We start from the raw sequence: 24,675 nt of genomic DNA, 5'->3' as shown, positions 1-24,675 counted from the left end.
CTGAACAAGCTGCTTGCTTAAGCTGAGCTAAGGTTGCATTAGTCCTCAACCAGAGTTGATTTTGAGCAATGAACATGATTAGATTTTCATATCAAGAGGCAATGAAAGTCTGGAGATAGTTCACAGGTATCCTGGAGTGAGGCAGGAGTGATCTACCTTAATTGAGTAGCTTGTAAAAACACAAAAGGTCAGAATTAGTGTCTAAATCCAACTCAGGCAATATCCAGGTTTTCTTTCTCATTCTGAAATGAATCTTAACAGAACCCTGAGTCTAAATGTCTTAGGGAAGTTTGAAAGCCAGATTCCAACCCTTAGATGCCTGACATTTGTAGAATAGGATCCTGTCACCACATGGCAGAACAAGATTCATTCCTAAACTACAGCACAACCCCACAAAGAGGGAGATGCTGAACGGGGTCAAGGAGCCAGCTCCATAAAAGAGGCTGAAATAAGGATTGCTTCATCTCCAGGAAATTTCTGTTATGGGGATCACTTTACCCCAAAACCAGGTGAAGATTGTTCTTTCAGGCTGGACCTGAGCGTTTGGGATGTCAGACGTCTGAAACAAAGCCCACATCCTGTCAGCACAGCATGGTACAACTTCCTCCAGGTCACTGTCACTGCCAGTGTGACAGAGTGGGGCAGTCAGACACCAGGAACTGGCTGTGGAAATAAAGCTCATCTGCAATAACCATTCCCACTCTGACATTCTCCTCATCTTCATCTTCACGTATCTTCATCTCCAAAGGTCAGGCTTAGGCCTGAGACTCCAGAGAGGCTCTGGTCACATTCTGCGCAGGCTTTGCCGTAACCAAGTCACTCTCTGCCCATTTTGGGTTTCTTTTCCCCACCTATAAAATCAGAGCGGACCTAAACTGATCATGTCTGTGTAAGTGGCAACCTTAATCTTTTATTCATTTACCTCTATTAATTTATCTATTAATCTACATTTTGAGGGCTCTGTGACCATCCAAGTCTCGTTGTGTTTATTCCTGGACATACACTGAATTAACAGATAAATTAATAGATGTCTGTTAATAAGTTAGGAGATCGATAATATACACACATCAGAACTTCACAAAAACCTGCATATGGAAACACAGAGGGTGTAATTGTGTTTCTGTCCCTCTGATGTCACAGTCAGTCTCTTGGCTCCCTCACTTGAATTCAGTACCACCATAATCCAGGCGTTCTTTCCTCTGTTCCTGGCAGCAGCTTTGAGAACTCCTGACCTTCAGCTCCCCTTGGCACACCCTGTTTGAGGAGATGTGTGAGCATCTTGGAAAATCACCCCTGCTGAACTTCTCTTTCCTATTTAGACAAATGTATGTTCTAGACAACATGACTGACAGCAATAAAACACAGGGCTAACTCAGATTCTCAAAAAGCAAAACCCCCTCCCACATTTGTCAGTCAAGAAACCTTGACTTTAAACTATTTTTTTATACCTAAAATTTCAGCCAAAAATATTCAGTTGGATGTTTTCTACTGGAAGCTCTTGTGTAGTAGTTAAAAATTAAGGTATCTCACAGTGATTTATCACTGGCAAAAAACATCCCTAATAAACAAAATGAGTTGGTGTGCTTTTCCCATTTAATTTTGCACTTTTTTTGTTGTTGTTTTTTGGTTCAGTCTGATTTATTTGACTTTTTCAGCATTAAAATATTATTTTAAGCTGTGCTTGCATTATGTTGTGTTTTATACATATATATATATAAGTATAAATATCGAATGGGCTGGCTTTCTCCATCACTGAAATGAGGAGGTGATGAGAGACAAGATGAGCTGGGGGAGTGAAAGGAGTGCTCCCTGAGCACTGAGGTCAGTATTCCCATTTCTTTTGTGCCTGCCTGTATCTCTTCAGGGTCACCTCACCAGATCTCACTCCTCCACAAATTCTGCTGCTGTGGTGATTTTTTCCAGCTATACCTTTTGTAGTTCTCCTGGGGAGGAACCCATGGCCTGTTTTTTTAAAGGGCTCTACACAAGGTCAAATTTCCTTTCTGGCTTATAAGCAAGTGCTGGAGTTGGACAGGAGCCACCTGGAGATTGCACAGATCTACAGATAAATGCTCAGGATGGGGACACAAAGATGTGGAACAGTAGCTGGGGCTGTTCCTGGAGATGTCTTTAATATCCAGGGGGCAGAGACTTGGATAATTTGCCTTTTTTTCTTGTTACACTAAAGGAAGCTTTGGTTAACCATGTATTTGTACAAAGCACCCATCTTGTTCCAGTTAAAAATTCAGGAGGAAGGACTGAAGTGTCCCACAGTGCTTTTATATAGTACTTTAATCCTCACTGATTTCCATATTTATTTAATTCACTGATGAATAATAATTCTGGTGGCATTAGGAGAAGATTTAGATTAAGTCAAAAAAATTGTGAGGGTGAGATAATTGATATGTGCATTCTTGGGCAAGAAATGTAATCTGACTGGCTCCAACAGGGTTAATCTATGATTTCAAATCTTCCAAGGTAGAAAGAACATGGAAGTGTCTCCCCCATGACCTCCTTACACCTTGTCTGCCGTGTCTCCCTTCAGCCCCTCCCCAGAACGCACACCACAGACCATCCTCCTCTGCCTCTGCTCTCAGACTTGCAGCACCTCCTCCTTGTGCCATTTCTTCCTCTCAAGGAGGGTAAAGTCCTCCAGGAGAGTGCTTTAGGAGAGAGATCACAGAGCGGGGATTGGCAGTATCCCCTGCAGCACTGGGACTGAGCAGCCAGGCTGGGGATCTTGCTACACCCCTGTGCAGGAGGCACCATCTGCCAAATGTCCTCCTGAGCCAGGTTTTAGCAAGTGGGCTAAAGAGCTAAAAAGAACATCCCATCCGTGGCAGCTGAAGTCCATCACAGCTTGCTTACAGGATTCTGGCTCTGAAGGGAGGCTGGGCAAATGGCCAAGAAGCCTCTCTTACTTGCCCATGTTTCACTTTGGGGAAAGGGATTCCTGGTTTAGCGTGGCCTGAGATGGCTTTAGGGAGCAGGATGGCTCTAGGGAGCGTTGGAGTTCCCTCATCCCAGCTGCACCCAAGAAGATGCAAACTCCATTAACTGGATTTGCCAGGGCCTTTGGGCTGCTCTCAGCTTCTTCGAGGTCACTGGCATAAGCCTTGTCAGCTCAAAAAGCAACAGATCTCTTGTGTTCTTCTATGCAAGAGCAGCCAGGCTTCCTGGGTAGGGAAGGGGCAAGGAAAAGGGGAAATTCTCTCCATCCTTTATTTATTTCTGTGCTTGTTACCCCCTCCCCGTCCTTGTCCACCTACTTCTCCTCCCTTCAAGAGGACATTTCAGCTCCAGAATGTGGTTGTTCTTGGAGCTGTGCAGGGGTCACTGGGCCTGACTGGGCTGGGGGGGTCTCTGAGGCTGTGCCCTTTGCCTCTGAGGAGCCCAAAGCTGCTGAGGTCCAGATTCTTCCTGATGATTCCATGTGATAGCTAATTAATGGCCTCCCCACGTTTCCATGGCAACTTCACGCTGTGCTCTTAGCCCTGATCCAAATGGACATTCTGCACACTCACAGCCATACCATCAGCATGTTAATAAGCCTTGCTGACGTCTTTTGCTTTCTGCCACACCGGCTGGTGAGTCTAAATTTGAATAATTTAAAAGGAGCAGATTTCTTAGGAAGCTCCCAATGAATTTCTATCATGTGACTGGAGGAAAATGGTCCCAGAATTCTTCTGCATCTGAAGGGAAGCAGGATTCTGCCCTACGTGCTGCTTTTTCCATGCTTTGGCTTCGGGACACGTGGCATTGGCTTTTATTTTTTCTCTGGGTTATTTGGAAGCTCCGGCTTTCATGTAGTCCCTAATTTAATGACAAGGGACAAATATCTGTCCTGAATTGGCAGGAGCATCTCTCTATTAGCTGAGCTGGACAATCTGAGGGATTGCTCCCTAACTCCTTCTCATGCCAGGGAAGGAAGCTGGGTTTTGTTCTCATACAGTCCGAGAATGGCCACTCTGACTTGACAGCATGAACATCCCTTTTATCATTAAACTCTGCCACAGTACCCACTGCTCATGCAGGTTAGTGGGTCGGGTTTTATGGTGAAGGGGTTCTCTAAGCCGCACCCAATTCTGCTCTGTTAATTACTCTCCGTTCCAGTCATTGTCTTGTCAAACACATTTTTATGACCATCATTTCCTCAGGAGCCCATTAACCCCGCTGCAGCACTGGTGTGGCATCTCTGGGGGATCTGAAGTTCTTTCTCTTGCTGAGACAGATGTCAGATGCCTCCACATCTCCTATTGCCTGCAGAACAAAATCCCTAAACCAAACCTGGGGGATGTTTCTGGACCTTGTTGTCACAGACTGCTCCTTACCTGGGGAAGGTTTTAGGGACTGAGCAGTAGAAGCAGAGCATGTGCCCTGTTTAATTTATCTCCTAGCATCAAAAGCAATCATCCACATTTGATTGGCTTGTTTGGGATTTTGTCCATTCACTCAGTGAGCCCAAAATGGTGGTTGAGCTGCCAAATAATTTCATCTTCCCTACCCTGGAGGACATGGGAGTTTATTCATGATATTTTTGCTGCATTCCTTCACAAAATTTTATGTAGCCATGTTGGAACGTGGCTTCACTTTGTGGTGTTGATGCGCCATCGTATCCAGGTGCACTCCCAAGGTGAGTTCCATATGCTGACAGCAGGTGTATGCCAAAACCCCTTCCCTCTGCTCACGCTCCAGCTTGCCCTTTCCCAGCTGCAGTGGCAGTGTTACCCCACGTGCCTCTCTCAGCTCCACTCCATCCACTTGGCTCTGGGTGGCCCAGCCAGGATTTAACGTTATGTTGGCACCCAAAACAGTTCCTAAGGTCCGTGGAGTTTCCCCCCTTGCTGGAGGCAGTAAATGCTGGGGGATGCTCATCCCAAGGCATCATTAAAGATACATGAGGGCCATTGATTTGATCCCTACCAGTGCCACAAACACCAGGAGAGATTTAGGTAATGTGCTGCTAGTTACCCCTGAGATCTGAGGTTTAATTGCAGCTTCTTTGGCTTCTACTCTTTAGACCTGGATTCTTATCTCAAAGGAAAGAATTGATCGAATTAATTTCACCCCGTGTTGGCACGGCCACTATTCCCAGCCATGAGCAAATCCCGTCATTGCATGCAGGCTGCAGCTCAGGCTGCTCAGAAGCAGCAGTCAGTATTTTTAGAGCTATAACCATAGCTCTTTCAAGTGTCAGCTCTTTGGGTCATACATGTAATTTAAACAGTACATTTCTATTCCCTGCTTAGATGGATGTAACTGTCAGGAACATTATTTCTACTGATAATTACAAATTTGACATTCATTTCCCATGAATACTCTCTACTATTTGCTTAAAACTCACCTCCATGCATACGACTGCTGCCAAATGTTCTCTTATCGGAAAGCTGAGGCAGAAATGTCACATCTATAAAGAACACTCTCGGAACGCTGAGGTCTAATATGATTTTCTGCTACACAAAGCAAAGACCAAGCAAATGAAAAACAAACACTGGGAAAAATGGGCTACCTGAAGCCTCTTGTGTGGACTGACCAGGGGAGAGAGAGATCTTGATGCAAGGGAGGAGAAAAAAGCTGCTACTGAAGGAATGTCCCTGAAAATGTCCTTGCTGTTTAATTCACCCAGCTCTTCTTCCGATACCCTTTCTTGGATACACAGACTTTTGTGACTAATCCCCCTTTTTGGGGTTTAACTGATTGCCCAAAGTGATTCTCTTATGCCCTCAATTGGTAGCTCAGCAGGAGAGGTCAGTGAATGTATATTTTCCTGAAGGCATCCAGTTCCTTCTCAGGAAATTTGGATGAGAACAACCTAAATCATATGAATTAAACTGAAACCAGCCTTAATTGCCCAAGTCCCTGGTGTCACATGACCAACACCTCAATGCATTCAAATCTTTCCAGAACTGATGTTACTCTCAAAATCGCAGCCAAAGCCTTCAAATAAAGTCAAAACTCCTACAAGACTATTTTGTTGACTCAAACATGTCAATCATTTGAATCAACACGTTAAATCTTGAGCCAAGCCCGAATCTTGGTCTTTGGATCAGGACTGTGCCCCTTGCTCAGACCTGTTTTCCACAGGATGCTCCTCCAGCTCTGGAAGCCATCAGGATCAGATATTTATTTCTCCCTTTCTGGAGGGCAGGAATTCCAGTCTCTCACTAGCACTTCTCAATCAACTTCAACTAAAAAAACCCAGTGAAATTAAGAGAAACACCTCACTACTCACCTCCCACAGTGTTCAGGCTTCATCACCCAGCTCAGCTGATCCTTCATTCACACACTCCATTCAACATCCTATTTTTTAGTTTAAATCCAAACACATGTCCACACACATTCCAAAAGATTTTATCTACCCTTTGGTTATTTTAGGTTGTTTTTTTTCTTTCTTTCTTTCTTTGATTACTCAGTTCTTTTTAATTTGGCTTTATCCTTGCAAATTCAGGATAGGTTTGGTTGTTGTGCTCTTCCCTCCCACCCCTCCCTTTTACTAAATTTGCGTATATTTTAATTATTTTAATAAAATGTTCTCATATATTTGATTTTTTTTTTTTTTTTTTTTTTTTTTTTTTTTTTTTTTTTTTTTTTTTTTTTTTTTTTTGTGGACAAAGTGTAAGTGAGACAAGGATATTATTCACAGCCACAGAAACATAAGAAAGTAAAAAGGATTTTTTTTTTTTTCCTTTCCCAGTGGATAAAAATGACCTATGTACCCTTCAGTATCTCCAGGTTTCCTTGGAAATGTATTCCCTTGCATTGTGCTTTAGTTTTTAGGGGTGATGAGGGTTACCCAGTGCTACTGGCAAACTCAGCACCTGAGGCAGAAAGACAAACTCAGCTTTGCCTTTATGATTTGGGCTTTCTCTGCTTTAGGGACCGTGTAGAAGGGCCTGAAAGACGAGTGAGTGAAGATTTACAGGTGCTGCTCCTCCTCTGGCATCACTGAAAGCAGCACCAGCCCAGTGCAGGGCACAAACTGCAGGTCAAGCTGAACAACCAGACACATCCCTTTTCCCAGCATCTGCTGAGCCTCTGCCTCTGGTGAAATGTCTTCCAAGATGGAAATCCCAAAGTGAGGATCCCTGAGCCCTGCACCCACCCTCCACCTTTTCTGTGTGGTCTCACCAAGGAGGCATCAGTTTTACACCCCAAGAGCTGCTATCCCCTCCTGTCCTCCTGCAAAGCTCAGCACAGGCTGTGGGAATAACTCAACATAAAGCTGGCATAAATCTCAACAGAAGAAATATCTTTTATCTTTAACCATTTACTCCCACTATAGGAATAATGGTAGCTCTTTTACATTTACATATAACTCTTTGTTTGTTTGTTTGTTTGTTTGTTTTGATTTTTTTTTTTTTTTGTATGTTTCTTTGTCTTGGCACCTGCATAGCAGAAAACTTGACAGTTCAGTACAGAAGTTTGCCCCTCTCTCTGCTCCTGCCTTTATTTCCTCTGCTGCCCCTGAGGACTTGCAAGCAACACCCCCAAGGTCAAGAGAGAGTACGGTGTTACCCTTTTATGACGGATTATAGAAATAACAAACATGCCTGACAGTTTTATACAGCTGCTAGAACGGGTTTAGTTTTCAACAAATGAAGAATTTCCTCTTTTTTTGTTTTTCCTCTTTTGTATATTAATTACATTTTACAAATCTTATTATTCCCCTTTTCTTTCCTTTCCCCCCACTTCTCCTTCTTCCTTTTTACGTTTTTTTCCTCTTTCTCTTTCTTTTTTTTCTTTTTTTTGTTTGTTTGTTTGTTTTATTTCTTTTTTTTCTTTTATTTTTTTTTTTAATACAGCAAAAGGATCGATCACCAAGGTGTCCATTGCTAAGTCCAGGGTTAGCAGAGTTTGGCTGTCATCTGGTCGGACTGTTTGAGGATCTCGGTGTTGTACAGGTCCAGGGCGTGATTCACTCGGATGATCTCGCTGTTGGTGAGCTTCAGGCGGTGCTTGAGCATACAAGAGAACAGATCCAGCTGGGGCTTCCCCGGGGCCACCGGAGGCGCCAGGCGGTTGATTCGGTCCCGAATATCCAGCAGCAAGAGCATGACGGAGGAGGAGGAGTAGAACTGCCCGCCCTGCGTGTAGGACTGGTTGACCTGCTGCACCGCGCTGCGCAGGAGGTCAGCGTTGAAGCGCAGGCTGTAGCCGTAGACCTGCACGTCTGAGATCTTGATGTAGAACTGGCGCTTGGTGGGGTCGGAAAGGTCCACGGGCCCTTGGCCAGTCTCGTTGCGCAGGAGGGAGGGCAGCCGAGTCCGGCTGCGTAGGTAGATGTGGACGGTCTCAAAAAAGGTTTTCCACCGGTTGCCCAGCAGCAGGGTCCAGTTGTAGCACTGGCTGTTTTGGAGGCGCATTTTCTCCCAGCGCGGGTAGCCGTACTCCCCGAAAGGCATGTTCCAGCCCTCCGAGTGGCTCCCGCTGAACGGGTTGACGTAGACAAAGAACATGGGGTCCAGGCTGCTGTTGCGCATCTGGCAGATGCGCATGGAGATCCCGATCACCATGTGGATGAAGTCCATCCGGTTCTTGTTGCTCTTCAAGGTGAGGGACATGCGCTTGCGCCACCGCGGGTCGAAGAAGGTGTCCAGGCGGATCTCGTTGCTGATGAAAGTGGTGTGCACGTACAGGCGAGAGTCCATCTTCTGCAGCAGGTACTTCAGCTCCAGGTCCTGGAAGTCCAAGTCAGTCTCAAAGCTGATGAACTGCTCGCTCCGCTCCGAGTCCACGTTCTGGGGCTCGCAGCGGCCTCGGTAAAGCTTATAGCCCTTGTTGCACGAGCCGCAGAGGGAGATGTTGGCAAGGCTGCACATGGCACAGCTGTTGTTGCCCCCAATGATGCAGGGGATGGGGCGCTGGCACAGGCTGGTGCCACCGTGGCAAACGCAGCTCCGTTGGCTTTCCAGAAAGGTCCCCCAGAACCCGTTCTCGTTGCAGTAGAGCAGGGACTGGACTCGGGTAAGCCATTCCTGTATCGTCCTGCGGGTGGGGAGAAGGAAGAATTAGCACTCTGAGGCCCCACAGGGACTCGGGGTTGGCATCTTGCTGGAGCTACAGTGTTTTCAGGGATGTGTCTGAGGCAGAGCTGTCGGAACATCGATGCCCTGCCGTGGCATCTGGGAGCTGTTCCAGTCTATTTCTAGACTGAATCTTTCATCTGCTGTTTACTCCTTTGGTGATGAGCAAAAGCCTTCTAAGAAATTTCTACCAGTTAGAAATGCTCATCTGAGCTCTCTCTCTGCACTAGGAGCTGAGACAGGCACTGTGTCCTGCCAAGGATCCCAGCAGTGCCGGTGACATGGGAATGGAGCTGATAAAGCCATGCCAGAGGCTGTGGGGTGATCAGACATCACAAGGGCAGCAGAACTCCCAGGCTAGCAGGAGAAAACTGCTCTTCAGGTCATTGGCAAGTGGCCCTACCCTCTAAAATCAGACCCATAACAGGGCAAGGAAAAGCAAGCAGCAACCTCTGCCTGTGGTGCAGAGCTCAGAACAGTAGAAAAGAGGGTGGAAGCCAGGATGCTCAGAGAAAAAGCTGCTAAAACTATTCCTCCTTAAAAAAAAACCCAAAGACTGCTGCTAATAATCCGCCTCTTGGAGTCTCCCCCTTAAAATCAGCCCCACTCACCCACCCCTGAGCCCCACCACTCCCACAGCTGCTGGATCAGCACCTTCAACCCCACATCCTACAGCCCTGGAACGACTCCTAGAAAATGACACTGCAACCCACATTCACTTTTTGCACAACCCACTTGCCATGTTGCCTTGTTTTCCCCCTTTTCCCCCTTCCCACTGCCCCAGGAAAGCTGGGCACAGCGACTCCTTTCTCAGCAGCTCTCAGCAGAACCCTCTGTGCAGCCGCTGCTCCCTCCCCTCCGCCTCCCCCCGGCTAATGAATACTTCATTGTCTCCTCTGGGCAAAAAGTTCTTGGTAGTGCTGCAGTGAGAGGACTGGCTAATGACAAATTAGGATTCAGCCCCTGTAGAACGAGAGGAGTGATTATGGACAGAGGCTCTCAGAGCTGGATTAGTGAAATTCATGGCACCTGCATCGCCTGACCTCCGAATAATCATTAAGCTGTAGGCTGTATCAAAGAAGGCATTAAATGATACAGCAGCAAAGAACAGCAAAATGATTAGGGGGAGGGAGCGAGCGGAGGGATGAGAGTGTGAAACAGAGGAAAGCGCTGGAAGGAAAGAAATAATCAAGGAGCAGAAGCAGAAAGGTTGGGAAAGAAAGAGAGGAAAATGTGCAGGTAAAAGGAAAAATGAGAGAGAAACACAGTGGGAAGGAGTGGAGAAAGAGAACACAGGGTGGAGAAAGAGAACACAGGGTGGAGAAAGAGAAAAGCTGCAACAGCAACAACTGAAAGAGAACAGGTGGGAAGGAAAAGCAGGAAGAAAAGGAGTAAAAAGAAGAGGAAAACAGGGTGAGGAAAAAAGGAAGGGCATTAGAAGAAAAATTCTGAAGTGTTGGATGTGGGAACAGACAATTTTCACTTTTTTCCTGTGGTACAGGGCTGCCAGGGCCTGTCCCCTGTTCCCAGCCAAGAGGAGCTCTTCTGCTGGCAGAAAGGACAAGGCTGGCTGGGGAGCTTGGGAGCCAGGCAGTGACCTCCATAAATATCTGCTGCAGAGGGAGACAGTGACAGAGCCCTGGTCCCTCGGAAATGTGCACAGGGCTCCTCCTAATTCCTGGGACAGCTCTGCCTCGGAGGGGAGGGAACAGCACAGCACAGTGTGGCTGCAAAACACAGCCACAAGCTGACAGCAACAAACATTTCCAAACCATCCCAGGGGGCTGAGGCTGCCTCCTGCTCACAGGTGAATTTTTGCTCACTTTTCAGCAATACAAATATGTTTTCACCCATCTGAAGCCTTGTGCTTCCTGTTTGGAGAGCCAGTCGAATGCACCTGGATTTGTGCAGTGCTGGATTGATGCTTTACAAAGGTTTTAGGTGTAAAATGTCCCCGAGTTCCTGGGCCGAGGACTGCCATAGCAGTCGACACAGTAAAATTTAGAGCCAGGTGACCACATTCTGCCCATTTTGGGTGTGTTCTGTCTTAGGAAAAAAATCACTGGATAGTTCTGTCCTTCTTTATACTAACAGCCAGCAGAACAAAGTGGGAAAGAAGCCTCAGCTGATTATCTTGCAATGTGCACCAGTAAAATTCCTGTTCCCCAGATGAATTTTGTGGAGGATGGAAGGGAGGTTGGTTTTTGTTATGTGTGTGTGTGTATGTCTTAGCTTTCAGCAAAAACACAAGTAGGGCTAAACAAACCAAGAAGAAAATGAAACAGGAGACTACCCACCATCTGCTGATGGCAGCAATAAAGGATGTAATTAAATAAAAATGCAGAATCCAGGGCAGAGCTGGGCATCGACTACAAACATGACAATGGGAAGTGTGAGAGAGTGAGAGAGAAGTAAAGTGATATAAATTACCTCATTTTTTCTTGCAACTGGGACGGGTTAAGAATATACACAGGACCAGCCAAAGCCCTTCAGCTGACAGGAGGTAACTTTTTAAAACACCCCTTTGATGGCTCAGGCTCATGGCATTGCACCTAAGGGGTGTCAGAGCAGGGGGATACTGGAAAGATCCACTGTTTAACAGCTGAAAACCAGTACCAGAGCAGCGATTGGTTTTCATTTAAAATATCTCTGGGGAGGTGGTGGGAATCCCCACCCCTGGAGGTGTCCAAGGAACGCCTGGATGTGGAACCACTGCTCTGGTCGGGGTGACAAGATGGGGATCAAGCACAGGTTGGACTCAATGATCTTGGAGGTCTTTTCCAACCTCAATGAGTCCATGATTCTAAAGTGAAAATAAATACAGCATGCAGGCCAAGCTCTGCGTGAGAATTGCTTTGCAGCGTTTTCTGACTGCTGCTCAGTGGACATGTGGTTCCATTGCAATGCTGGGAGCAGGGAGCCAAACAGATTTTTGGGGTTTTTTATTTGCAAGGAAAAAAAGGCAGGTACTTAAAAAATCTCCTTTGCAAACTCACTTTTCACTTTCCAACCAGCACTAGCTGCTCTGGGGGTACTTTTGGGTTTTCTGTACAGAACAGTGAAGTAAAAAATGCTATTTTTATTCTCTGCAGCTGTGAGATGTATTTTGGCTGAAGGCCAGAACATGTATAACCCCTCTCTCCATTGGATGTTATTTCTATTTTACATCCAGTGCTTTAAAATGAAACTGCAGGTGATCATTTGACATTGAAGTTTTATTAACTGAGGAGTGGTCTCCTTTTTAAACCAACAGACTTGCCTCTGTTTTAAACGTGCAAGCTTTTCTGGGTTTTGACAAAAGAATTACAGACCAAATATATCGGTACCTACATATCTATATATCTATATACCTATATATTTATCTATATTTCTATATATCTGTATCTTTATCTATATTTCTATAGATAAAATAGATATATAGATTTGTGGATTTATATATTTATAGATTTATAGATTAGATATATAGATAAATAGATAGATAGATAGATAGATAGATAGATAGATAGATAGATAGAAAAATAGATGGATAGATAGATAGATAGATAGATAGATAGATAGATAGATAGATAGATAGATAGATAGATAGAGATATTTCTGTCTCCTTAGCCATTGCAAAGGGTCATGGAGAATCAGCCTAATTGCCAAAATCCCTACTCTTCCTTTCTTATCTTCCTTTTGGAAACACCACCTCTTCCTTTCCCTGAGGATAATCAACAGCAATCTCTTTTTTTTTTTTTTTTTTTACATTGCCTTTGAATGTGTAATGCAGGCTTACAATTATGTGTATTAAAGTGAGAGAGGCTTGCTCCTAATAGAACCATGCCATCCTTTCAAAGCCACTGGCGTGCCTGATAAGCCTCTGTCGTTCTGTACAGCAACAATTGGAAAATGAGAGTATTTCCCAGCTCTGTGAGGAGAAGGATGGGTTGCACCTCTTCCACTACAGAGCTCCTACCACACTGCTCCCCTGCCTAGCTGCAGATGCAGAGTGACAAACAAGAAAAGAAATGATAATTTGCCTGCTGATGTTGACTTAAACAAATCAAGCACATCAGTCAGTTAAAAACCCATCTGCCATCATCCATTCCACCCTCCTTCCCCCACATTTCATTGTAGTAGTTGGAGGCTCCCTTTCTGCTTGGCTGGGTTTTTTAAATAGATGATAAATGCTGAAGACGTATTTGTCTGAATGTTTTGGAGCAATGTGGTTGGATGGAGATTTCCTCGCTGCTGCTGCTTCACTTTGTTGTTGCTGTTGTTGCTGTGGCACAACTCAAAACTCCACCCTGGACATGCCTGTGGCTCCTCCAGCACTCAGCCTGGTCAGAACAGCTCAGCCACTTGGCAGGGATGGGCCAGGTTTAGGAAGCTCTCCAAAGACTTTATTTCATAATCTCTTACATTTAATAGCTATTTCTCCTCATCCCTAGTAAGTCCATCAAATCTTTGTCTAGAAACATGAGATTTCTTGGTAATTAAAGAGGTGTTAAGCCCTGGAAGAGTTTTCTGAGCTGCACAGAGATGAAATGAAAAGTCAGCCTGTTCAGCAGCCAGGGAACAGGATGAGAGCAGTAGACAGTAGTCAATCTGTCAGGTTTGTCTTGAAAACAAATATTTAGGTAATGAAGGGAATGGACAAACAGTTTCTCCTCAACTAATAACTTGGCCTGACCCTTCCAAGAGAAGTATGGAAGATAAGGCACTCAAACACTTTTTATTTTTTCTTTTTCCCCCAAGGTTTTCAGTACTGCTTCAGTCCAGACAATGTAGAACTACACAGCAAGAGATGTTTATTAAAATCCAGAAATGCAAGTCTCCAAAAATGACTTGAAGCAAACTCAGCTACAGGTGAGGGCTGAAAGGAGCCAGCAGGAGGGGATTATTAGATATCAATAGTTGCTGTAGCAGTAATGGAAAATCTGCTCTCTCCACCTGTAACAACCTTGCAAGGCTTCTGCTCAGTGAGGTTTTACAGGTTCACGCTGCATCTCACAGCAAAAATGTGATGTATTCCAAGTGAAACTAAAGCTTCTCCTTTCACTCTGGAGATATTGAGGAGCACAATCCAAAAACGGGCTGAAGCACCTTGTGCTCCACAAGTCTCTTTTGACAGCAAGTGGAGGCTGAAAGCTTGGCTGTGGATCTTGAGGGAAAACCACAAAAAAGCAGCTTAGCCTGCAGAACGGACTAAACATATTCTTGAAGATCGTAATGAGTCAGTGATGCCCTTCCCCTGGGCGGGTAAAACCGCACAGGAGGGATGTGAGTGTAGTCAGGAATGGGACAGCAGTTACCTACACCTCCAGGAATTTTAACCCGCTCCCAGGTTTTACCGCTTCCCCCAGACGCCCGTGCCAACACACCCCAGCTCCAAACACAGCCTGTTGGGATTAGACCCAAACCCAAGCTGAGCTCCAGCAGCCCCCAGCCCGGCTGCCCCATGCCCGAGGAAGGATGGAGGTACCTTTCCCTAGGCAGCTGGTGGTTAGGATTGTGCCGACACCGGACACTGAGGCCAAAGAGTTTGCGGGCGGTGCGCTGGATCTTCTGGCGCTGGGCTTCCAGCGAGCTCTGCAGCAGCTTGTAGCGGTTCTGCAGGTCCCAGTCGTTCCCCCAGTGCTGGTGGATGCTCCCAATGGTCAGGAAGTGGTTGCTAGGTAGCCTTTTCATGAAGGATTTAAACTCATCTGGAACACACACAAGAAACGGGGAGGAATACGGAGGTTTCGGGGCTGTGACAGAGTTACAAAGGTTTTCATTAGCAGGGTGGAGAAGGAGCAGTGAAGGACGAGGCCATCAGCTCTGCCAGGGGAAGGTGATGTCCATTAACTCACTGCTCTGTCACTCTGCCCCAGGAAGCCACTAATTCCATGGCTGTTGCTGCTCCCACATGGAAAAAAAACAACGCTATCGTGAATATCGAGGTGAAACAACACAGTTAAAGTGCACAGGGTGGAGGGAAAAAAAAAAAAAAAAAAAAAAAAAAAGAGAGAGAAATTCCCTGGAACATGAGGTTATAGTCTAAGGATTATAAACAAAAAGCTGGGAGTTGTAATCATTGTCAGTTTAAGAGTCCTCATTTACATTGTTTTTCAGCTGCTCCTGAAGTGCTGTTTGTTGTTGAAGGCAAAGCATTTTGCTGTGTAATTAAAAAGAAAGGGGGAAAAACAAAGCTTTAAAAATTCCCCAGAGGAAAGGTTTGGATGCTGTTAAAATGTCCTGCTTTCGCATTTTTTAAGAAGAGCATTCTGATTCTTACCTCTCATTTAACTCCATTTGAAGTTAAATGAGTTGCATTTTGTAATGAGGAAAATAAAATAAAATAGTTTGCAGGACTCAGATGAGAACAAAAGGTGTCAATTTTAGCCAAAGGGAACAAATCCAATTGATCGAAAAATATATTGTTCAATGTTGCTGTTTGTTGTGTTTGTTGCTTTTTGATCACTTTATTTCCATTTTATTTTGTTTGATAATGAAGAAAACCCCACTGTTATGCACAGCTTGTTTGAGGGTTTGGGTTTTTTTTCATCACAATCAGAAATTCTGATACTGTTTCTGTTCATGATCAGCCCTTCCTACCTGAGAAGCGTGGTTTGCTCAGACTCTGATTACCTGGCTGGGACATCCTCAGGTGGGAAAAAAACAGATGGTTCCAACTTTCTCAGGGGGAAATAACTCTGTTTTGGATGCTAGAAAACCATATTTGACACAGTGAGACCTTGACAAATGCAATGAATGGGACAACAAGAACTCCACAAAATGCAATAACCACAAGAGCAATGGTTTGTACGAGGAGAGAAAAACCCCACGTGTCAGGGGTTGGGCACAATCAGCTGAGGAAGGTCCTGGGGGCTGAGGTGGGTCGACATCCTGTTCTCACTGGAAAAAAACTGGAAAAAAAACTGGGCTGAATCCAGCTGGATGGGGGCGTTGATATTCACCTTTTCTTGGCACTGCTACAGCTGGGGCGCCCACCCAGAAGGGATGAGCAGAGACTGGGAGGGCAGAGCTGAGGGGCACCGAGGTGCCCCAGGGCCTGAGCACAAGTTCTGCAGAGTCAGGTCTGGGGAGCTGACTTCACTTGGTAAAGAGGAGGCCAAGGATATTTAATTACAGCAGCAGCTGCTCAAAAGGTACTCACAGATAGGAACAAAACTCCTCTTTTGAGAGACAGTTGCTACATGACAAGGAGCAATATGCAGTTTGCAGCTTGAGAAATTAAAATGATTTACTGAAAACCTTTGTCACTTGGAGGCAATGCAGTGCTGGAACATGATCAGAGATGTATAAAAATCTCTCATTTTGGACTCTGCTAGACAAAAGCAAGGCTGACCTGACCTAGAGCTGGCTGTGGTCCTGCTTCTAGAGGGAGGCTGGACTAGGACCCTGCCATAAACTTCCCAAACAAGTCAACAAGAAGTACAGCCATCTTTTCCTCTACATTATCTACATTTTTTCTGATCCTTTCCCAATCCTTTTTTGGCTTTTGGTTTTTTTTTTAAATTCCTTCATCCTATTTTCAGAAGGAAAAGAACTTCTACAAGCTGACATCTTTTGAAATAAAAAACAACTAATCCTTAGAATTAGTGGAGAAAATCAGACCAGACAATTTACATCCTATACTACAAAGTTAAAGATATTTGCATAACAGATTTCCTGTTATTCATCAACTTGCAGTTCATGCTTAGCTGCCTAACAAGGGCTATCTGAACATTAGTCAGTCCCATCCTGACATGGATGGTAAATGGATGTTCACATCCTACTCATCACATGCTGTAACCGAGCTCCTCCTAAAAATAATCATCATCACTGCGCTACCAACATCCGTGGGACATCTGCTTGTCTCCTCTCTCCCCCAAAGATAACCAAGAGATTTTTTTTTAAGTCATCTCTCAGTTTTTTACTCTGTTCTTCATGCTGCTTCCAGTGCCCTTCTCCTCTCCAAGCCCAGCTCTGTGCTTTTCCTGGGCCTCTGAAACCACCCTCACGTATAATTGCTTCTGTTGACCATGCTGATTACTCCGGGTACCTTTCAGCAGTAAAAGCCTTGCATTTGCTTCCCGCCCCTTATAAATCAATTTCCTCAAAAGCCTTTTTGTGCAGGAGCCCAGGCTCTTTTCCCTCTGATGATGAATGTGCTACATTTTTCATCGAGACGGGCAAGGCAGGAATTTCGGTGCAGTGTGCACATTTTGCTACCGCAGTGCAACGTTGGGGGAAAAACAAATGAGCAGCAAATCTGGCAAAATAAAAGCTGGACGGGGTTGTTTAAAACTAGGGTGATGAAGAGAGGAAAAAAAAAAAAAAAAAAAAAGGTACTTTAAAACCAACATAGTCTTCATTATTTATATTTAAAACTCTGCCTGGAAACCAGCGATATGGATGGGGATATTCCCTGTTTCTGGGAATAGTTCATTCTTCACCCTGAGATTTTCCCATTAATTAACAAGCCTGTTTGCATTTGTTGTTGTTTCACTCCTCTGCACAGCAAACCTTGCTGATGGCTGGAACTACACCTCCCGTGGTGCAGCCTGGCCCCTCTTTCTGCCGAGTCACCCCATCCCTGAGGCAGTCCCTCGGCAATGACTCAGCATCACAAGCCGCACCACAGGGAATTGTCAGGTCAGACGTCTCTTTCACGGAGTCAATTTTCCCTTTTGCCAGTGTTTAAAGCAAAATAAAAAATCCCATTTACATCAGAAAGCAGTAGTCTTGAATAACAAACAAGCTAACAAATAAAACTCCACCAAATTACTTAATTAAAAGTTGGGGTTGTTTTAATCCACAATCACAGAACTTTTTTGACCACCCATTCTAAAATGCCAAGAATAAGGCAGTGTTATTTTTTCTCAATTTACCCACAAGCAGTGAAGCACAGGGCTAAAAATCTCCTGAGCTGATTCAAAGCAGCTCCAGTTCACTGCAGCCTCCTTGACTTTGAAGATACTATTCCAAATCACAGCAACTCTTGATTCGCCCTGCAGGATTTTTTTCAAATTAACAGAGGATCCAACACAGACCAGAAGCAGAATACAAATGTTTTGGACTTGCAGTAGCTTCCTGTGCAAAATGGTATTTGCTTTCAGAGCACTCCTGAGCCTTTCAGTCCACTTTATTGGAAAAGCCTTCAGATGTCATCGGAGATTTCTCCTCTGCTGTTCATAATGAAGAAAATCCTCTAGTTATTGGGAATATTTATTAAAACAAAGAAGCAAAACACTAATACTGCAGCCTTTTGTGATAGCAACTTCCATCTCAAAGGATAAGTTCACGCATGATGCATCAAAGTGATGAATCAGATGCAACAGCTTTAGACATAAAGATAATCACTCCATCTAGCCCTGAGAAGCCTCCAGCCCTGGGTGGAATATGGCAGAAATTGCACTGCAATATGTCACTTTAACATGGCAAATGAAAAACACCTTCCCCCATTCAAATCTCGAGGGGAGGGAGCCTGAATACAATTATCTACCCCGGCCTGTGCTTGGCTGGAGCGCAGCAAGGACAGAATGTGGGACTGGAACTCCCCTCTCCACAGGGCTCCCACCTTCTCAGTACCTGGGTTAGATCCAGGGAAGGGTTTGATGAGAGCCAGCCTGTGGCTCTTGAGCACCTAATGTGATGATCCTGTGCCAGAACTAACAACTGGTGACGCATAACCAGTGGCAGAGGTGTGCTGGCAGCCACTGCCAGTAATCCTTGTAAACTTGTGTGGCACTGAGCTGGCAAAAGCTCCTGAAATCCACATTTCTGCTTTGCCCTGGTGTTACCCACCCCATCCACGATCCCGTGGAAGCTCACAGAAGACATCTGACTTCGTTAGCTGGTGACCTGCTCCTGGAACTGCCCAGCCCTGAGGCTCCCCAGGGTATGTGGGGAGATCTGGTCAAGATGGTCATTAGTCTCAGGCCATTAATCCCACTCTGGCTGCTCAGCTGAGCACCAGGGTGACAGCATGAGTGGCACATAAGGGTCTGTGCAGCAGCACAAACACCAGCAGGGGCCACGTCTTGAAGTATGAAGCAAATCCTCAACAACCCTTCAAGGAAACATCAGAGGCTTCTGCATTTCAGCCTTTAAAGGGATTAAGGTGACTTTCAACATGAAGAAAGAAAGAAAGAAAACTTATGAAAGATTCTTCTTGAATTGAGCTAGATGGTCCTTTTCTCACAGTTTTCCTTCCTGACATGGACGTCTGGGCAGTTGTGACAATAATCATCGAAGAAAATGTATCAGAAAGTGGCTGGTTGGGACAGAAAGATGAGAGTCAGCACAAGGACAAGTTCCTTATGAGGTTCTGCTCGGTGCCTGTGTGGTTTCAGGGCGGGCAGGCCACTTGCTAAAGGATAGCATTCACTGAAAGTGTTGCTCTTTCCTACCTCAAGCCCTCAGGAGTGTGTATCCTGTGAGTACAACACACCTACTATGGGTAAACTACTCCCACTACCAGCATCAACACGGAACAAACTCTGCTGACACCCCCAGCCTCACCTGGGGAGAAAGTGGGAAAGAGAAATGTTCCCAGCAGCAGACATTGCCCTGCAGGACAGAGGGGTCATTTTCCCTTCTCCCTGCCTCGAAGGAGGAGTCACCTGGCCTGTGTGTTCTTCTCCCCCTGAATTGCTTTCACCAAAGCAGAATAACGCATTCGTGCAAATCTAAAAGGCAATTTCTGCATCATTCATATTGCGGCAGTTTCTCCATAGAACTATTAAAAGAGAGGTTTGGAGAAGGTTTGGTATGAAAAAATCAGATTTTTAACCAAACATATACTTCCATGGAAAATATCCCTGTACGCATAATTCCATATGTGCTGTGTGTTCCCATCTGTGTGTTTAATAGATGAGAAAAGGGTACTCCCTCAAGGGTAAGATCTTGGGTTTGGGTTCAATATCCTATATTTTTCAGCCAAATTAGAGCACTGTACTGAGGGAATAAAAGATTTTTACCTGACACGACCTGCCACGAATTGAAAAAGTGAGTCTTGCTCAGTTACCTGAATTCTCCAGATCTTTATAGGCTTCTGTCCAGGTCTTGGCCATGTTTGCCAGGGTGTACTCCATGATCTGGATGTCAGTGATGGGGCAGTTGCACTGGGGGAACTCCTCGGAGCACTGACAGCCGCACTGGCTGTCCCGGCAGATGTACTCGCCCTCCCCATTGCACATGATGTAACTCAAGGCAGACTGGACAAACTTCTCTTGTAAATATTGAGGGAAGATGATCTGGAGACCTGCAGAGAGAACAGCCGGGTTATGGGAGGGGAAAAAAAGTAAATAAAAAAGTCATTTCTGCTATTTGTTCCTCTTTTCAAAACTGGTTTCATTAAGAGTTTGGGAAAGTTATGGTGAAGAATTAAAAGCTGTTGTGAATAAGGAAGGTACAAACTGCAACCCTCCAGGGCAAGCAGTGATTTAGCTGAGAACAGAGCCCATCTTCTCTGTGGGAGAAGGGTGACAAGAAACCTCCCCTTCCCCAACACCTGCTCATCCCATTCTCAGATCCCAGCACAGTAGAAAGGTCCTGAATGCAAAGCCTCCCTTATTCCCAGGTGTGTCGCTTTTTGTCTCCTGAACAAGCCCTGGTTCAGAAGCAATGAGCATTGTGCTGCTCTGACCTGTTTTGAGAGACACCAGATGGGCTTGGTACCACAGAAGAAAGGAAAATACACTCTGAAAGGGAAAATAAGAACGAACAGAAAACAGAAGAAAGGAAAATAACACGAGAGGGGGTTTATAAAAGACCCTTGCAGAGTTAAGTGCCCAGCTCCCACAGCATAAATACAGGAGCTGGGTACCTGAGCCTTCACAGCTTGCTCCCTGCTAGGAGGGCTACCTGCCAAATCCTATAAAAGTGCAAATGGACTTAGCGCCGATGATTTCAGTGTTGCTTGGCAGACTTACATTAGCGGGGAGATCTATCCCCTTGTCCCTTTCTCCACGGCCAGTGTTTGTGTGTCCCTCCGTCTGTGCAGGCAGCAGTGCGAGCGCACCCTTGCTGGGGTTCCAGAGGGTGTAAGGACAGTGCACAGCGTACGTGGTTCTCCATCCTGCCCTCCTCCAGGCTCCCTGCAGCCCTCCCTGAGGACTCACAGCTGGTTGCTTCTACCCGCCGTGTCCTGCCTGCCAGCCCCTGTCGGTGTCTGCGGTGCACAAGGCAGAGGACGGTGACTCCGAGCGGTCCTTCCCGCTTGGAAAAGGGCAGGGACTTTGGAGTGGCAGCCAGAGAAGTTTGTGGCCTGAAGGGCAGCACTGAACTCCGGTGTGATGAAGGCACATGGGTCAATTACCCATCTGTTTGTGTTTCTGCCGCGCTGAATTAACAGATCCGTGCCTGACAGCTCGCTGGAGTGGAATGGAAACCGGGCAATAATTCAGAGGATGAGAGTGTGCAGGAGTGGCAAAAAGGGTTGTGACCCCTTTCAGGAGTGCAGGCCCATCTCTGATGGGTTGTCTCACCTCAGACGAGAGACAAACACCAGGTGGTGACCCCCGGACACCCATCACCCTTTTCCTTTTGGATCCGGACAAGCACCTCCGCCTTAATGAGGTCCCTCTGGAAGGAAAGGGCTGGGGGCTCAGGGGGCTGAGGAGGGCACTGGGAGCCCTGTTTGCTCTCCCTGCTCTGGGTGAGCACCATGCCTGGTGGCAGCAAGCTGCCCCTCTGCCTGGCCCCATTGGCAGCCTCCAGGCAGGCTGAGCTTGGAGCCCCCTGCAGCTGGGGATTTATTTGTGACACTTGCACAGGGAGGGATTTCCAGCCTGGCATTCAGAGACTGTTTCTGCACAGTTCCTGCTGCCTTTCCTGCACTGCTGTTGGGGACAGGAAGGAATGCACTAAGAGCTGACCAGTGCAGCATCCCTGCTGCACGTCTCAAAACTGGCCTGCAGAGGATCACCATTCTGAGGTCCCTTTGGTCTTTTCTCAGAACCTCAGATTTCTTCCTGCTGTCTTCAGGAAGTCCTGAAGCTCAGCCTCTTCCAGGGATTATAATGATAGACACAAGGGGGAGTGACTTTAAACTGAAAGAGTAGGTTTAGATTTAACATTAGGAAGAAATCCTTCTCTATGAGGGTGTTGAGGCCCTGGCACAGGGTGCCCAGAGCAGCTGTGGCTGCTCCTGGATCCCTGGAAGTGTCCAAGTCCAGGCTGGACAGGGCTTGGAGCAGCCTGGGACAGTGGAAAATGTCCCTGTCCAGGGCAGAGGGGTGGTGGAATAGGATGACCTTTAAGGTCCCTTCCAATCTCAGAATCTGGGATTCTGTGATTTATCTGAAACAACCACTGCAGAGGGATGGTCCCTTGTCAAATCCTCACACTGATATTAGTGATGGTCCCACCTGCCAGGATCCCAAACTCTCCTTCAGGGTGGAATGAAAGCGCAGTGCTCTCAGGGAACTGATCCACAAAGAGGACTGGAGAGCCTCAAGGCAGCTGTACTCACTGAGCTTTCAAGCCCACATGAGAGCAGAGCTGGACTTCTTGATGTGCACTGACTCTTCATTCATGGTCCAAGTCCCAGGAATACATTTTCCACTCTGCTTCATGGAGGAGCGACCTGCTCTGGCTCTTTGAATATGATCAAATTACCTCAGGCTCTCAAGTTCTCCATAGTTTCTTTTTGAATTTTAACTTGGATAAAGCACAACAAGCTGTTTGGGCCCAGCTACAAATGATCCTGACTTTGGATATTTTGATTTTATTTTTTCCTGGAGGGAATTGGGGTGAAAATAGCAACTGGAGTTTCAGGGAAAGCACCTCCCACTGTAAGGGACATAGTGCATTCCAGCAGATGCAGAAACATTAATACCCTGTAATCTCCAAACCCCAACATGTTTTAACACTGCAGTGCTTCACATGGATACTCGCTTTTTGCCCATAGAATTTGTGGTTTCTGAGAAAAAAAAATATATATTTCCAGGAAAACCTCCTCTTACAAGAAATAATATCATGTTTAAGGGGCAATCAGACCTCTGTGCACTTAGCACCAACTCAACAAAGCACTTATATAAATACTTAACTTCATCAGGAAAGCAGTTTTGCTGGAACCCAGCAGTTACCTGAAGCATTTGACAAGAAGCACACACTCAGGGCTTTGTTTGCACAAGTGACCCCCAAATCCAGCCACTCACTGGAGCACCAGTGAGCACACTCCAAACACAACCCCCTGACTCTCAAATCATGTTGGGATTACATGTGACTCACATCTTCCAGCCAGGAATTTCCTTGTGGAAGAAATCGGTGTTACTGAAATAAAGCTGTGCCTGTTTCTACAGAAGTACTTTTTTTTTAATATATATACACACACATAAATATTCACAGATTTCTCATCATCCCCAGAAAAGGGTAGATTCATGTGAACTTTTTCTGCTTTAGCTTTGAGCATCTCTGTGATCAGATCCCAGCAAGAGATTTTACAAGCGCTGTGCCAGCAGCAGCGCCTCACCCAGTCCTGGCATCCTCTCTTTCATGTGTAGTCCTATCCCACAGGCAGAACATAAATATTGCTGGAATTCAGTTTGTTATGGCTGTCAGTAAAGCACAGGTGGCATCAATCTTTTGAGACCACTGCTCTGGGTGTTCAGTTGCTACCTGTAAGGCAGGAAAGCCGTAATCCCGAGGGATATAACAGCTCCAGTGGGCAGCTTGTGCTAGCTGGGAAAGCCCTGCTGCCAGCCACAGCCCTAATAAAATATCCCAAATGCCGTGTTGTGCTCTAAGAAAATTTATCTGGATAATGCAAACATTCAAAAAAAAAAAAAATATATATATATATATATATATATATTTTCAGTCTTTCACTGTTGTCTACTGATGAAACAACCTCATGTCAGCAGCCAAGAAGAGGGGCAAGCTGGTCTTAAAAACTGGGATATTGGACCATTTCCACAGGGAGAATCCCTCCCCCAAGCCAGGGGGCACAAGGAATGGGCTCATCCCTGACAGCAGCTGATAAGAGATGCACAAGGTAAGTTTACTGCTGACTTGAATATCTTCATATCGAAGGTAAATTATTGATCAGAGGAGGAATTCTGCCACTTTGTAAAGCATGGAGTTCCTCCTTAAAAATGAAGAGCAGCGCAAATTTGATATAGGTTTATCTTAGATAACTACAGGCAGAATATGAAGTATCTGACAAGGGAACATGTCCTTAATTCACCCAGAAAAACTATTAGAGAGAGATGTTTGGCTTTAGACTGTATATAAAAGGCTTCCTGCATTAAAAGAGGTAAATTTCCCCAGCTCTAAATTAGAGCTATTTGAAACATTTTTCACAGAAGAGTTCTCTGTTGAAAATGCAGTTCCATTGAAGCATTTTGTGAGAGCGTGTTGACTCTGAAAGCACTTTTGACTTTCTAAATGTATTTTTTTCATACTCCCTCATTTCACTGCACGGAAAAGCTGAAATGTTTTGTCTTGCCATTACTGTTCTGCCCATCCTGGAAAAAGGATAGTAATTGTAATGTAAATTCTAATGTTATGCTATCATATATACTACGTAGGTATATATCTCTCTATGTAGTTATATATGTATAATGTATAAGGGTATTTACACATATATAACGATATAACATAAAATATTGAAACATAATCTATTTAATGGTGTAAAAGTATTGTATGTTACATGCATTGTGTATAGTACTATAATATA

At 45.4% G+C, this 24,675-nt stretch overlaps 1 protein-coding gene across 1 annotated transcript in view; it reads right to left on the bottom strand.

Moving 5' to 3' along the window:
- Positions 1 to 7,504: 7,504 nt before the first annotated feature.
- The window catches only part of BRINP1 (BMP/retinoic acid inducible neural specific 1), an 87,506-nt gene continuing 70,335 nt past the window's right edge, over positions 7,505 to 24,675 (bottom strand). The window contains exons 6-8 of the mRNA XM_040083541.2: positions 20,020 to 20,256; positions 14,488 to 14,710; positions 7,505 to 8,985 (exon numbers count right to left, since the gene is read on the bottom strand). Coding sequence (XP_039939475.1) covers positions 7,845 to 8,985; positions 14,488 to 14,710; positions 20,020 to 20,256 — 1,601 coding nt within the window. The 3' untranslated portion in view covers positions 7,505 to 7,844. The remainder of the gene's footprint in view (positions 8,986 to 14,487; positions 14,711 to 20,019; positions 20,257 to 24,675) is intronic.

Source organism: Hirundo rustica, chromosome 20, assembly GCF_015227805.2.
Source record: "Hirundo rustica isolate bHirRus1 chromosome 20, bHirRus1.pri.v3, whole genome shotgun sequence".
Lineage (NCBI taxonomy): Eukaryota > Metazoa > Chordata > Aves > Passeriformes > Hirundinidae > Hirundo > Hirundo rustica.
The sequence above is the reverse complement of the archived record's forward strand: the minus strand, read 5'-3'. Positions and strand labels throughout refer to the sequence as shown.